The sequence below is a fragment of the Grammomys surdaster genome, unplaced genomic scaffold (genome assembly GCF_004785775.1).
Source record: "Grammomys surdaster isolate TR1022 unplaced genomic scaffold, NIH_TR_1.0 126313, whole genome shotgun sequence".
NCBI lineage: Eukaryota > Metazoa > Chordata > Mammalia > Rodentia > Muridae > Grammomys > Grammomys surdaster.
Genome location: NW_021621113.1, coordinates 8,123,865 through 8,138,872, shown reverse-complemented (window position 1 = coordinate 8,138,872; position 15,008 = coordinate 8,123,865). Strand labels below are relative to the sequence as shown.

Here is a 15,008-nt window from a genome sequence, read left to right as displayed (position 1 = left end):
GTGGATGGGTGGATGGATGGATGAGTGGATGGATGGATGGGTGGGTGGGTGGATGGATGGGTGAATGGATGGATGGATGGATGGATGGATGGATGGATGGATGGGACCTGGGGAAATGAATATAGCAGGACTAATTGTAGTGCGCAGGGTCTATTTTTTTGTGAATCCTTTTTAATGTCAAAGTAATTCTCTCCTTTGTGATAAACTTAAAGATATTTTAAATTCAAATTCTTTGCATTTGTGGTCTGGAAGGAAAGAAGAGGGCAGGCAGGCCGGCTAATTAAAAAGTAATATAAATAGCTGTGGGCACGCCGGGGTTGGTAGGAAGCTCTCTGAAGGTGTGTTGTTAGGTGCTTTTTTTTTTTTAAGGTTAGTGTTTACTTTTTTAATTATGAAAAGTTTCAAACATATCAGAATGGAATTAGCCAGCTACTGTAGGTAGCTCATACCTGTAACCCATACTAGGGAGGCTGCGGCAAGAGTATTAAAAGCTCAATGCCAGCTTGGATCTAGGTTCAAGTGAATTTGAACACAGTGAATTTGGGGCCAGCTTGACCTATACGAGACCTTGTTCACACCTCTTGCTCAGTCATAGAATTTATCATTTTCATGCTGTTCCATTCTTAGCTGCTTTTCTGAAATATTTTAAAGTAGCTAAGGCTTTTTAATGATTTTTCTTTATGTGTATTGGTGCTTTGCCTGCTTACATGTCTCTATGGTGGACTCAGAGCCCATGGGCCTGGAGTCACACACAGTTGTGAGCTGCCATGTGGGTGTTGGAAATTGGACTCGGGACCTTAGGAAGAACAGTTAGTGCTCTTAATAGTGTGTATGTGTGTTTGTGAGTGAGTGTATGCACATGTGTGCAGTAGCCTAGCAAGAGGCATCAGCTCCTTTGAGCTGGAGTGACAAGTGGTTGTGAGCCACCCCATTCGGGTGCTAGGAACTAAACTCAGGTCCTGGGAGAGTGAGCAGCATGTGCTCTCAACCTCTGAGCCACGGCTCTAGCCTGGATGAATTTTTAAACAAGGACTACAAAGCAAAGGGTCCTCGACTTGGTTGTTTATTGGTATTATTAATGTCAGTGGCTTTCTCTACAGTCAGGAGCCAACACTCTTTGCTGTTGATTATAACTATCAACATTAACCATCTTTCTCAAATTTTTATGGTATTTTCAACTTTTCCTAGTAGAAAGTGTCCTCATTGCCTTTTGAATTTCCTTTTTTTAAAAAATTTTTTTTACTTATTTTATGTATGAGTGCACTGTAACTGTCTTCAGACACACCAGAAGAGGGCGTTAGATAATTACGGATGGTTGTGAGCCACCATGTGGTTGCTGGGAATTGAACTCAGGACCTCTGAAAGAGCAGTCAGTGCTCTTAACTGCTGAGCCATCTCTCCAGCCCCTTGAATTTCTTTAGTATTTGTATATTTGACATTTTCTGTGTACTCACTTGCTCTGTCTGTTTCTTACTTGCTTTTGAGACAGTCCGCTTTGACAGGCTCTTTGTTCTTTGAGCGTTACCCAGATGGGCGGACCAGGAGTGGAACCTACAATCCTCCTGCCTTAGCTTCTTGAGTACTGGGATTGCAGGTGTGCCACCACTCCCCAGTTGCTTCTTGCCAATTACTTTTTCTTTTTAGATTTTATTTTCATTTTACACAAATGGGTGTTTTGTCTGCGTGTATGTCTGTGCAGAGGCCGTGGATCCCCTTGGACTGGAGTTAACTGGTTCTAAGCTCCGTGTGGGTACTAGAATTCAAACCCAAGTGTCCTAGAAGAGCAGCCAGTGCTCTTAACCACTGAGACTTTCTCCAACCTCTCCTCCCCTTTGCACAATTCTTTGGACCTATATCTACTTCATCTATGTTTAATTAAGGGTCTCTATACCCTTAATTGGCTTTGATCTAACTGTAGACCAGGCTAGCCTCAAACCAAGACCTGCTCTAAGAGCAAAGGGGTATGTTACCATTCCTGGCTTTACTTAATCTTTGGATGACTCAATTTGGACAAATCCTTACAAAAGCGTAGGCCTTTCTTACATATCCATGAATATTTTATCCATTTTGTATTTGCATGCTAGCATGGACGGAGGCAAGAATGGGGTGTGAGATCTTCTGTGTCTTTCAGGCGGCTGTCGTTGCCCTCTGTGGGTGCTGGGAGCTAAACTTGGGTCCTCTGAAAGCCATACACGTTCTTAACCGCTGGGTCTTCCTTCCAAGCCCAAGGATGAAGGATTTGTCTTTTGGTTGATAAATTAGTTACTCCTAATTGTCTTAGGACACAGTTTGTGCTGTGTGTGTGGCTGCTGCTCATTGTGTGGCTGTACATACAGCTCCTGTATGTTGTGAGCAGACACGGGGCCTTGCTCATTCTTACAGACTTTAAGAGTTTGAGCCACTGAGAACTTGCTGCTGCCTTTTTAGAGTGAATAGTGATCTCATCTCACTACTGCTTTGCCTAACAGGAAGCCTGCAGACCTGCAGAACTTGGCTCCGGGGACCCACCCTCCGTTTATAACCTTCAACAGCGAAGTCAAAACGGATGTAAATAAGATTGAGGAATTTCTTGAAGAAGTCCTGTGCCCACCCAAGTGAGTATCCGAGTGTGTGGACACGCTGCCGTGCTTTGACGCTTTGGCTTACTAGTTTCCAGACACTTTTTTCCTGTGGGTCTTTAAATTCTCACAGCATCGATTGGAATTACCAGGACACGCTTGTTAGGTTAATGCTTTAATCAGTGTCAAAATGGACTTTGAGCTTAGCCATCCTACGAAAGGCTGGGATCCGGCTAATCCAGCTACTGGTGAGCAAGACAGGTCTCCAGTTGGGAAGTCAAGATGGATTGTGTGGTGCTACCAGCGCTGAGATGTGCTCTTGATTGGTTTTGAAGGGAGCTTTCTGAAGCAGTTGTCCGGGAATCCTTAAGTCATTCCAAACGTTCAAGTCCCGTATGCACGGTAATGGTAATTAAAACTGCAGATAGAGAGGGTTTATAGTCAACTTTCATTTTTAAAGCATTATTAGTTTTCTCTTAGGTTTTTCCATCTTAATTTAAATGTATTTCTTTTATTAAGGAAGTATTTATTTGTGCGTTTTATGTATTTGAGTGTTTTGTCTACATGTATGCCTGCACACCAGATGGCATCAGATTCCATTATAGACAGTTGTGAGGCAACGTGTGTGTGTCGGGAACTGAACTCAGTACTCTTGGAAGAGCAGCCAATGCTCTCGACTGTGAGATATCTCTTAATTCCAAAAGTGTGGTTTGTTTTTTTCTGACCCACGCTTTCTTGCCAGTTGATTTTACTTGTCCTCTTCATGTCCAGATGAGTTTCCCAGCAGTGGGATTACTGGGTCAGATGGTCCTAGAGTTGCTTAGCACCCTCCATCTCTCCACTGACCCCTCCCACATCCACTCTCAATCCGTCTTCTGTGCAGCTGTGAGACAGCAGAACAGCATGGATCAGGAAGTCAGGAACTGAGGCTTAGCCCCTACTCTCAAAAAAGCACAGCAGTAGCTGGGCAGTGGTGGTGCACACCTTAAATCCAGCACTCAGGAGGCAGAGGCAGGCGGATTTCTGAGTTCGAGGCCAGCCTGGTCTACAGAGTGAGTTCCAGGACAGCCAGGACTACATAGAGAAACCCTGTTTCAAAAAACCAAAATAAATAAATAAATAAATAAATAAATAAATAAATAAATAAATTTCATTTAATGCATCTAGATGTGTGTCCTTTGTACTCCTGTGTGTGCAGGAGCCTGTGGTGGTCAGAGGGAGGTGTCGGTCCCCCTGGCACTGGAGTTACAGGTGGCTTTGAATGCCTCCACACATGGGTGCCAGGAACTGAAACCATGTCCTCTTGTGTAAAGAGTGGCAAGTGCTCTTAATTACTAGCTGTCTCTCAGCCACCAGACCTGAGGTTTTACCAGAACTGTGCTTTGTTACTAGAGGTGACAGGATAAGATAGAAAGGGACAGGCGTCAGTGTGTCGTCCCCCCCCCCCCCAGGTGGGCGCCATGTGGGATGAGCGACCCTCCAGCCTCATAAACACAGAGATCAGTGTGCACTCTCATCCCTGCTGGGAGTCATTTAGCACAGTAATTTGTGAGTGCATTGGGAACACTAAACTTCAAGCCAATTGTTTTCAGAGTGAGGGACAATCCAGAGGTGCTGGCCTTGGGATTAGCTGTCCACTCAGGTGGTGCAGAGTGCTCCAGCTAGGAAGAGCGTTCCACACACATCCGTGATTCAGATAAACTTGCCGTCTTGTTCATTGAGACACTTGGTCTAACTGATGTTAATGGGAGACATTTCTCAGGTTAAGACCTGAGAAGTTGGAGACTAGGTGGACCCATTGAAAAGAACACTTGCTTGAGGGTTTTAGAAGATAGCTCTTTTCTGAATTCACAACAGCAAGCGGGAGAAATGTAAATGAGCTACTCTGATTCTAGCACTCAGAAGGCGAGGGTAGGAGGGGTGAGTTTGAAATCAGCCTGGAATATGTATCAGTGTGTGTGTGTGTCTGTCTGTCTGTCTGTCCGTGTCCACCTGTGCGTGTCCTTGTTTCACAACAGAGTAAAAGAATATGTTGTAATACAGTTTAAGACCTTCAAATTTTGTTTCATCTCCATTTTAATTTAAGGGAAATAGACCAGGCAGCATCTTCCCAAATAAGTTGAAATAAGTAGTTTAGTGTGAAATTTTACCTCTTTCAAGCTGGTGTGTCCCATCTTTCTTAAGTTGAAAACTTGATCACAACACAGAAGAGGATTCAGTAGGATGTCTGAGGTCCTATTTATCTATCACACAGCACTGTGTCCTAAATATACTCCAGCCTATTTAGCACATAGGGAGTGGGAAAAGCCTGGCACTGGTTGGCCCACCAGCCAAGTGAGTGGCCTTCCTCCTCCTGTTTCTGTCCTCAGCCGGCTTTGGATGATCAAGATGCTTGACCAGCCCAGGCTCTTCTGCTGTCTGGTTCCCCCACACTGCTGCACTGGCTCAGGTCGGTGCCTGCATACTAAGCAGCCAGCTGTGAGAGCTGTGTCCTCTGGTGCTGAGACTAGAGCGTTATATCTCTGCAGCTCTTTTACAGTTGTCTTCTGATAGCCTCCTTGCACTAATGGTTGCCATGGTGGACGTGAGGATGGAGTACATTCCATCCCTTGACAAGCCACCATTTCCTTAGCATTCTGGTCGTGAAATGGAGGTGGGAGTGGATGTCCTTGGATTGCCAAGAATATTAATATGTGAACAAAAGCACCATGCAGAACTTTGTTTCCTAAGGGGGAAAACATTTCAAAGGTGCCATAGAAAACAGATGGTGGTGTTTCTTAGATTGGTAACCGTTCAAAGATGTCTGTAGCCAGCATAGAGGTTTGCTGGGGATAAAACTTCAGCTGATGTCCTGGAAGGATCTGTAACCCAGTTTTATGTTTTCTATTTAGGTACTTAAAGCTTTCACCAAAACACCCAGAGTCAAACACTGCTGGAATGGACATCTTTGCCAAATTCTCTGCTTACATCAAGAACTCAAGACCAGAGGCTAATGAAGGTAAAAAAAAAAAACAATAATAGTAATAATAACAATTGGGTTGTCCCAACAGAAAGCAAAAGGAAACAAAAACCCAGGCAACAGTTTGAGCTGCTGTGAAGACTTTAAGGGAACGGGCGAAGTTCAGCCTTTCCTTTAAGTGTCTGAGCTGTCAGTCAGGAGATCGAGGAGACCCTGAGTAAGTGGTTAAGCTGCTGCTCCTCCAGCTTTTGCTTCAGGGCAGGCATGTGATGGAGGCATTGAGTTCTCGAGCTGAGGACCTTCAGAGTGGTGGGTGGATGGCTGTGGTGGGGGCTCAAGTAGATGGATTTGATGAATTGATCACTAAATCTCTTGGTTATTATGGGGTGCTGGCAGCCTAAAGTTAGCTCCCATCTTTTGTGATGTCTGTTTGCTAATTACTCTTAGTGAAGAATTTTGGAGTGGTCTTCAGAGGGTGATTAGACTCCGAACTCTTCAGATTTTTTTACATCAAAATACTAGAGTTTTTGTTTCGGGAGAGTTTAGTAGTGCAGATACAGTTTGTTTGTTTTAGTTAAAAGATAGTGTGAGGCCAACCTGGACTACACGAAACTATAAAAAAAAAATCAAGTATATACTCCAAACCCCAAAAGTTAGAACAGTGACAAAAAGAAACAAAGATCGGCACCCTAAAAATATTTGGAGTCTGCTGTGGTTGGAGGCAGGGTGGTCGCTTGGGCCAGGTGCCTGTGGACTAGCCCAAGGGATGGGCACCGGCACTGTTAACAGCAGCAGAGCTAAGACTGGAGCGCGGACTGACTTCCTGTCAGTTCAGTCTCCAGCTATGGCTCCTCCTTCCTAATATCTGGTTTAAGGTTATAGTGTTTCATAATTCACTGTGGGATTTCCATGTCTTTGCTCTTGGTTTCTGGAATGTTTTTATTCAGTGAAGGGGAAAGGGACTGTTTTAGTGCCCAGGCCTAGCATACACCTATTTTTATGTGTTCTGTGGCTGCCTTGGTTTAGAAGTAATTTTCTTGAGTAATTGGTCGTTTTCCTGACTAATGTTCTACCCAAGCAATTTATACCCTAAGCAAACGTTAGATTGGAGCCCTGCTTCCCAGAGTGTCTGGGTTGCCTGCTTGCCCGGCCCATGCTCACAAAGCCGGCTTTTATACCCAGGCCTGCTAGCTGACCAGCCTTTGTGCTCTCTCGGTCATAATGTTTTTATTTCTGTGTGCAGTATTTGAGGCCTGGAGAGTTGTTGGCTTGAGTTTCTTTTACTATGTGCTGGGGAGGAGAGTAAATGGGTTGTCCTTTGCCTTGGGAGTGAAGGCTGGGGGAGGAAATGTGACTCACTTAAGTGTAACTTTGTATTCTATTTTTTATCTGTCAAGTTGTTACTGCCTTAAGTGGCCACCTACGCCCACTGTTGTTACAGTGCTGTACCAGTAAGGGGCACAGCAAATACATGACGTGGAAGGCTTTGTATTCAGTGTCTGTGGGTAAATAGGAAGTCTAGTTGCCAAGGTTCTTTTTTCCCCTCAAGGGCCTGTCACTACCCCGAGACTTTAGAAAACACTTTTAAATCAAATTTGAGCTGATTGCTTGTCCGTTCCGTGTGTGTGTGTGTGTGTGTATGTGTGTATGTGTGTGTGTGTGTGTCATGCACACTGCAGTTCTCTTACCATGTGTTGAGCAATTGCATATTTTCCATAAGCCCTAGGTAGCAGGGCTGTACCTCCCAACACTCATAACCACAGTTTATACCAGCCTAGTATATGTTATAAAATCCAATATATTTGAATACTTAATGACCCTTACTTAGAGCCCATTTCTAAGGACTTAGATGTCTAGATGCAGTAGCCTTAGCCACATGACTGTGGGTCAGGGCCCGTGCTTAGATTGAAGTACAGTGTAAACCACTAGGATTTAGGGAAATGAGGGAGGAGAGAGAGATGATAGGTGATAGATAAATGATAGGATAGACAGATCAATCGATTGATCTTTTGGTAACAGGTACAAGTTGGCAGGAGTAGATTTATGTAACCTAAGCACTAAGAGAAATGAACCAGGCACGTGGTGCACATATTTAATTCCACCACCACTGGGCAATAGCCAGCTCGGGTGATGGAGACCTTATCTCAAAATTAAATTCTCCACATGATCCGCTCTGGGGATGGGAGGACCCAGAGCTTCTCACATACTAGCCAAGGGCTCTAACAATGAGCTCTCCTAGCTCAGCTGGGTATGTGTTTTAACCACAGGGATGTTTCTACACAGTTAACGCTTCTGCCTTGAATCTGCCCATTCAAATTATATAATCGAGCAAGTTATGCTTATTGGAAAAGCTAAGGTTTACAGGGATAATTTTTAAAAGATAGGATCTTTTTGTTCTTTGAGACTATCACACATGCACACAATGTACTTTGATCCTGTTCACTCCCCTCCTCCCACTGACTCCACCAGATTCACCTCCATCTCCCCGTCTTTCAGATTCACCCCATCTCCCCACTCTTTCAACTTCATTTTTTTTTTTAATGGCCCACTGTTTACAATTTGCTGTTCATATCTTCCTGAGTGTGGGATTATCTACTGGAGTATGGAAGCCTACCAGGAGCCACACCTTCAAAGAAAACTGATTCTCCCTCCCCCAGAAGCCGTCAATTGTCAGTAGTTCCTCAGCCAAGGATGGAGGTTCATGAGTCTCCCCGTTCCCGTGCTGGAATGCTGACTGGTTTGGCCTTGTGCAGGTGACCCCAGCTGCTGTGAGTTCATGAGTATAGGGTCCCATTGTGTCTCCGATCCTCCCTGACGTACAGTTGGGGAATAAATTCAGTATCCTTTCAGTATGTAATTCAGTAACAGATCCAAGGGGACTGGGAGTCGTTTTATATAAAGCGTGTGGTGTGGTGCACGTTCATGTTATTGTGCGTTATAAATGCTTCTGCCACCGTGATCCCAGCACTCCGGGGGTCGAGCAAGAGGAGATGACGGTGCATTCCAGACATGGCTGGCCACAGAGCAATCGCCTGGGTACCCCCACATCCCTCACGTCCTTCCATGTCAAAACAAGTCTGCTCAGGCTTTATAAATGGTCCTTATTTAATAGGAATTTTATTTGCCATTTTTCAGTTGTTGGACCTTGTAGCTGGCCTCTTTGACCATGCTATCAGGTACTGCCCTTGAGCTAGATTACAGACAGGTCATGGAAGGTTTGCACCTTTCTTCACCCTTTGAGAAGCCGTCTTACTGTCTCAAAGGGTAAGGAGAAGTGCAAACCTTCAGCTCTCAGGAGGCCCTCAGCTCTGCTGGGTGTAGATCCCAGCCCCGTGCCACCACCTCTAGCATTTTTTACCAAAATTTCAAAGTCTGTACCAGTTTGTATTTCCACTAACTACAAGGTGTTCATTTCCATATTTTCATAGGCCAAAAATATTATTTTTTATTTTAATATGATTAATTTTAAGCTATGTGTACTATACTGCCTTTTTGTTTTGTTTGTTTGTTTTTTGAATAGCTTCTTAGAGATAGGAGAGTAACAATCCTCCTAACTTCCAGGCAGATGACTCTCTGGTGACCTGCTGCTGCCCCCCAGTGGTTAGTCTTGGTGTCTCCTTATCCTTATGACAAACACCTTTGCCTGTGCTAAACTTTACAACTCTGTTCCTTTCATTGCTAGCACTATTTTGGAGCCTCCTGTGCCTGTGTCTTTTTTTCATTAGTCATACCTTACAATGATACATAAATTATCAATAATGATTAACATAGGGGCCGGAGAGATGGCTCGCAGCTAAGAACACTGGTTGTTCTTTCAGAGGACAGAGATTCAATCCCTAGCACCCACATCACAGCTCAGAACTCTTTAACTCCAGTCTCAGGATGTCCAGTACACACATGGTATACAGACACACATGTAGGCAGAACACCTATATACATGGAATAAAAATAAAAATTTAAAACATGCCGGGCAGTGGTGGCGCATGCCTTTAATCCCAGCACTTGGGAGGCAGAGGCAGGCGGATTTCTGAGTTCGAGGCCAGCCTGGTCTACAGAGGGAGTTCCAGGACAGCCAGGGCTACACAGAGAAACCCTGTCTCGAAAAACCAAAAAAAAAAAAAAAAAAAATTTAAAACATTTAAAAAATGATGGTTAACATAAATTATAACTGCTTTTCACTGGTTTTTATTCAGTCTTAGGATTCTCTTAAGATCCCAGCACTTGGGAGGTAGAGGCAGGTGGATCTCTGAGTTGAAGGCCAGTCTGCTCTACAGAGGGAGTTCCACAGAGAGCTGCTGTTGTCTGTGTTCTTTCTATACTGTCCCTGCTCCCTCCTAAGGCTTACTGGCCTTGTCTTCCCAGCTGCACATAACTGGCACAGTCCAAGTTTGAGTCATGACAGTCATCTCAGTCCACCTAGCTTTTAGGGAGATTGGTGCCAGTTGATCCTGCGACAGTGACTGGGCAAGGCAGACCAAGAGCCCAGGGCCCCAGGCTTTCCGTTTAGGTTGTCTGCACAAGCACTGGTGCCTCTTGACACATTTCTTCATGAGTGGGGCTATGCTTTCTGTCTTGGAAGAATTTCTCCCAGTGGTGAATTAGTAGACTTGCCTTTCCCCATATCTCATTGCAGCTTAGATATCAGTAGGATTGAGCCACAGCATGCTTGCGAGATGCACAAATGGCGCACATGGGTTTGTTGGTTGGCAGGATAGACACCACTCTCCTTTGGGTCTGCCCTTGCTCAAAGGAGCATGCAGGCAAGCTCTTGTTCTCAGGAGCCGAGGGGAGGAGTGAAATTGGCGCCATTACTGGGACATACCCTGCCCAGGGCTGGGCTTCCACTCTGATGGCGCTCTCCTGTGTTTCAGCACTGGAGAGGGGGCTCCTGAAGACTCTGCAGAAGCTGGACGAGTATCTGAATTCTCCCCTCCCTGACGAAATCGACGAGAACAGTATGGAGGACATCAAATTTTCCACACGTAGGTTTCTGGATGGTGACGAGATGACATTAGCAGACTGCAACCTGCTGCCCAAGCTCCACATTGTCAAGGTAGGCCGCTGGGGGTCGGTGCCACCAGGAGCAGTGTTCCCTCACCAGAGCCATTCTCTACCCCAACCAGAGTCTGCACAGTAAATGTATCCTAGAGCTAACTAAGTAGAAAATCATGTTTAAAAGTCAGCTGTGTCAGGACCATGTAATCTTAGCGCTCAGGAGTCGGGTAGAGGCAGGAAGACCAGGATTCCCTCTCGAGGCCAGACCGAGCTGCATGACACCGTCCCAGGGAGAAAAAATTGAGACTTGAGCAAGATTTTTTTTTCCTCCTGTGGCTGAATTAAAACCCAAGGGATGTAATAGGTAATTGTGAACTGGGCTGACACTGTCCAGTTCTGTGTGGTGACCGTGACCTAGTGTTCTAGACCACAGTGTTAATTCTGTGAGACACAAAGCTAAGTGCACTACCAATGAGCATTTGTTGCGTAGTAAAGATCTAAGATGAGAAAAGACGGCTTTAGAAGCTGCTGTACATGCAGTGCCGGCATTTGAGAGGTGCAGGCAGATGAGGCAGACACAAAATAGTCTGTGTTTAGACGACTATTTGTCCAGTGATTATACTCGGCCGTCTCCCCGTGCCTGAGGCAGGCTTTCATAGTCTCTGTTGTGTTTCCGGTGCCCGGAGTAGTGTGCAGTCCTAGTCTACATGCAACATGTGACTCGCTCTCTGAGTGTGAGCTTGCTCACCGTGGTGACCTGGGATGCCTGCCCTCCGAGTTACAGGCTGCCCAACATGGCTGCTGGGAACCAAACTCCAGTCCTCGGGAAGAGCTGCCCATGGAAGATGTTAATACAGTCTCTCTAGTCAGACATGCCTCATGTGGAGACGTCGGAGAAAGATGTAACTCTTGGTCTATATTACATTTCAGGTGGTGGCCAAAAAATACCGCAACTTTGATATTCCTAAAGGAATGACGGGCATCTGGAGATACCTGACGAACGCCTACAGCAGGGATGAGTTCACCAACACCTGTCCCAGCGACAAGGAGGTGGAAATCGCATACAGCGATGTCGCCAAGAGACTCGCCAAGTAGACAGCACTTTGAGAGAGATGCCTTCAGATTCCCCCAAGAATCCGCTTTCCTAACAGACTGCTCCGCCTCCTCTAAAGTAGAAGTGTATTTTGCACGACCACGCAGTTACTCAAGACTAGGATTAAGGGTAGACAAAGTAGGCCTCTCCAGTACCCACTCCTGAGCAGTATTCTAAACTCCTCTACCCAGCCCAGCTGCCCCGCCCAGCTGCTGCCCTCCAGTTTGGAGGCACTTCGCCACAAGCGAGTCACCCAAGAGACAGTTTGCTGTCACTCTGGAACCCTGACCATCACATCAATTCACTGTGTAGATGGCAGAATTTGTGGTGCAGTGTTCAGCCGTTAGAATAGTGCCTGCAGCATCAGCGGACCCCACGCTGCTGTGTGCACGGTGCAGGAATATTTATGTACTGGGGGAGTTTTAATATTGCGTAAGGAGTCTAGCAGGATTACTACTGTGCCAGACACGCTGTTCTGGAGTGTTTGACAGCACCGCTTCTGTAGAGACAATGGTTTCTTGGTAGACACTTAATTTTGCCTAAAATGTGTCATTTGTATAAATTGTGACATCCGATACTACATAGTGAAGGACTGAGGGTTGGGTAGACATTTTCAAAAGGACAAGAGAAGATTGGGCAGGGCCTCTGTCTACCTTCCCTGCTGTGAGGGTATCACCCAGGGCCACTCATACATCTACAGCAGTATTGCTGCCTTCATTATGACAGACTTTTTCTTTTCTCTGTTTTTGTGGTGCTTGGAATGGAACCCAGGGCTTTGTGCAGGCCTGACAAGGTTCTGTTCCTGAGCTGCACCAAGCCCCGCCTCTCTCTGTGTAACAAGCTCCTTTCTTGGGTGACCACCTATCTTCCTGTCTTTGAGCAACAAAGACTAGCATGTGAGCCACTCAGAAGACAACCAGTTTCAGGGAGAATTTGCTGAATTTGTTAATAAGTACACTTTACTCTGGAGAGGAGGTGAAGAATGTGTCATCTGGGCCATTTTAAACTCCCTTGAAGCTCAGGCCACATGTCCTGTCCCACCTCCATCAGACTGAGTGAGAGGTCCTTCGCTTCTCTTGGGATAAATTGTAGTTGTCATAGAGAGTGTATTTCCACAGTTTTGCCTAATGTCAGTCATTGCACAGAAGAAGAGCCCTCTGTTTTTCTTGCCATTTGTTTGGAGAACAGGGTGTTACTCTGAAGCCCTGGTTGGCCTGGGACTTGATGGGCAGACTGAGCTGGCCTCAAACTTGTGGCAGCCCTCCTGTATTTGCCTCCTGAATGTTAGCTAGGATTTAGGGCTTGTGCCACCGTGTCTGCTTGTTTTCTCATTTTTTTTTAAATCAAAGTCTGAGCTAAAAGTTGTTTGCAGTCTAACAAAGGAGAATGAGCTTTGTGAAACAGCGACCCCTCCCAAACAAGATGGCCTTTCTCAGTAGAAAGTATTCCAGAGTCCACTTGTGACTTCATGCACTTTGCCACAGTTTTTTGGTGATTTTTTTTTTTAAAACACATGTTCAAGAAGTGCTCTTTCTTACAGACGTCTCACTCCCAAGTTGGCTGCTTTAAGGTGGCCATGCTAGTCCTTTGGTGTGCTGACACTTAATAAATGTCAGCTCTGTGGAAGCATTCTGACTCAAAGCAGCTCTCTTTTAAAACTTATCAATAATTTGCTTAGCATGGGGGACAGGGAAATCTTGACAGTGGTCCCTGTGGCTCAGGGAGATGCCTTGGCCACAGGTTTCACCCTTATTGCTGATCAGAGTGTGAGCACCCTGCACCGTGCAAACTGGGTGGTGGTATGTCTGGTTCCAACAGGAGGCACCATCTCTTCTCTTCTGGGAAATGACCCTGCAGTGTCTCTGTGGGTGGAAGTGTCCCAACTTTGCTTAGTGATGAGTTGGCCGTGGGTGGGGTTGAGTCTTGAAGATTCCAGAGAAGAGGTGCCTGTTCTTTCTGTGAGTGGGCCAAGCGAGGGCTCCTGGGTAAGAGCCGTGTTCCTCTGCACACCAGAGGGCGTGCAGACAGGCTTTAGTGGGTGTGAGGTGCCCCTGCTCTGGCTTCCTAAACTGCCTCTTGGTTGCTCTTGCTGTCTCTGGACATCCAAGGAAAGTCTGTCTAGGTTTTGGCAAAGGCAGAATTGTTTTCCTTTCTAGAGAGACACAGTTTTGTATCAAGAAAGTCAGACAGATTTTGTGATTGGCAGATGGACAGAAGCTTTAAGAAGGAAGAGCCCGCAGCAAGCACTCTGTACTCTGTGTGTGCAGAGATCATGGCTTACACTCTTGAAATGTAAAATGTGAGTGTTTCCATGCGGCTGATGCAGTTTGGGGGCTGGCGGCCACTAGCGACTCCTCCCTCTGCTCTTTCTTTATAAGCCCTCCATCTTGGAGCAGGGATTCTGAGTGGAGTCTTCGCAATTTTCCAGTGGATACTAAGAAACTATTAAACCGTGGGAAGCCTCGCTGTTTTAATACCATGACTTCCTTTTTGTTATAGATGCAGACTTTGAATACAATGCAGTTTCCTCAGTAACATTACCTTTCTTAGCTCTAACCTCCTGAGCAGTTTCTACCGTGAAGAGGTTCTGACTGGCTTGTACACTAGGCGGATCAGCTCTGGAATTTAGGCATTCATACTTTTCCTGAGTTATACTTCCAGAACCTCCTCAGAGTTGCATGTAGATAGCATTTATTTCTGCATATTTAAAAAAATCCATTTAGGAAATAAGAAAAAACGAGAAGTAAGAATTATTTTTTCATGAAGATTTTGGTCCACACCTCATCGAGTTGTAACGGATTCAGCAGTTTTTTTTGAGCTGGCAATGAAGAGAGAGCAAGAGAGCTTTTGTTAGTGGAGTTCACAGACTTCTAAAAGTTTATTGTTACAATTATCAAAGTGGGGGATCTAAGATTATTTTATCAAGGAAAAAAAACATTAAGTCCCAGGCCATAAAAGTTTTGCTCCCAAGCCGTAATGCCGAACCGCTTCGGAGCAGTTTATAGAATGTCTTGGGTAGGGATGAAAGCTTATTACAAAATGCTTGCATTTTCTTCTCTCTGGAACATCAACACCAGTATATTGCTGGCAGCTATTATATTAAAAAAAATAAATATATTTTCACTATCAAAGGATTCTTTTTTTTTTTTCCTTCTTCATGGACATAACTTGGTATAAAGCTATTCTGAGACCACTTTTCAGATTCGATTCAGTACATTTCCAAGAAAGCAAGATGGAATGCTTACTAACTCCTAACTGGTGCAGAGAATAGTAGAAACCAAAACTCATAGCAAAAACAGAACAGCTTTTAAAACAGCTATTTTTATGTAGGTGTATGCACACGTGTGCTCATGCATGTAGGTGTCCGCAGAGAGCAGGAATAGGCATTAGATCCCCTGGAGCT

General features: G+C 45.2%; 1 protein-coding gene across 1 annotated transcript in view; it reads left to right on the top strand.

Moving 5' to 3' along the window:
* The window catches only part of Clic4 (chloride intracellular channel 4), a 56,572-nt gene extending 41,836 nt beyond the window's left edge, over positions 1-14,736 (top strand). Inside the window, exons 3-6 of the mRNA XM_028759853.1 lie at positions 2,469-2,594; positions 5,450-5,556; positions 10,389-10,570; positions 11,443-14,736. Of these exons, the coding sequence (XP_028615686.1) occupies positions 2,469-2,594; positions 5,450-5,556; positions 10,389-10,570; positions 11,443-11,607 (580 nt within the window). The 3' untranslated portion in view covers positions 11,608-14,736. The remainder of the gene's footprint in view (positions 1-2,468; positions 2,595-5,449; positions 5,557-10,388; positions 10,571-11,442) is intronic.
* Positions 14,737-15,008: the final 272 nt, after the last annotated feature.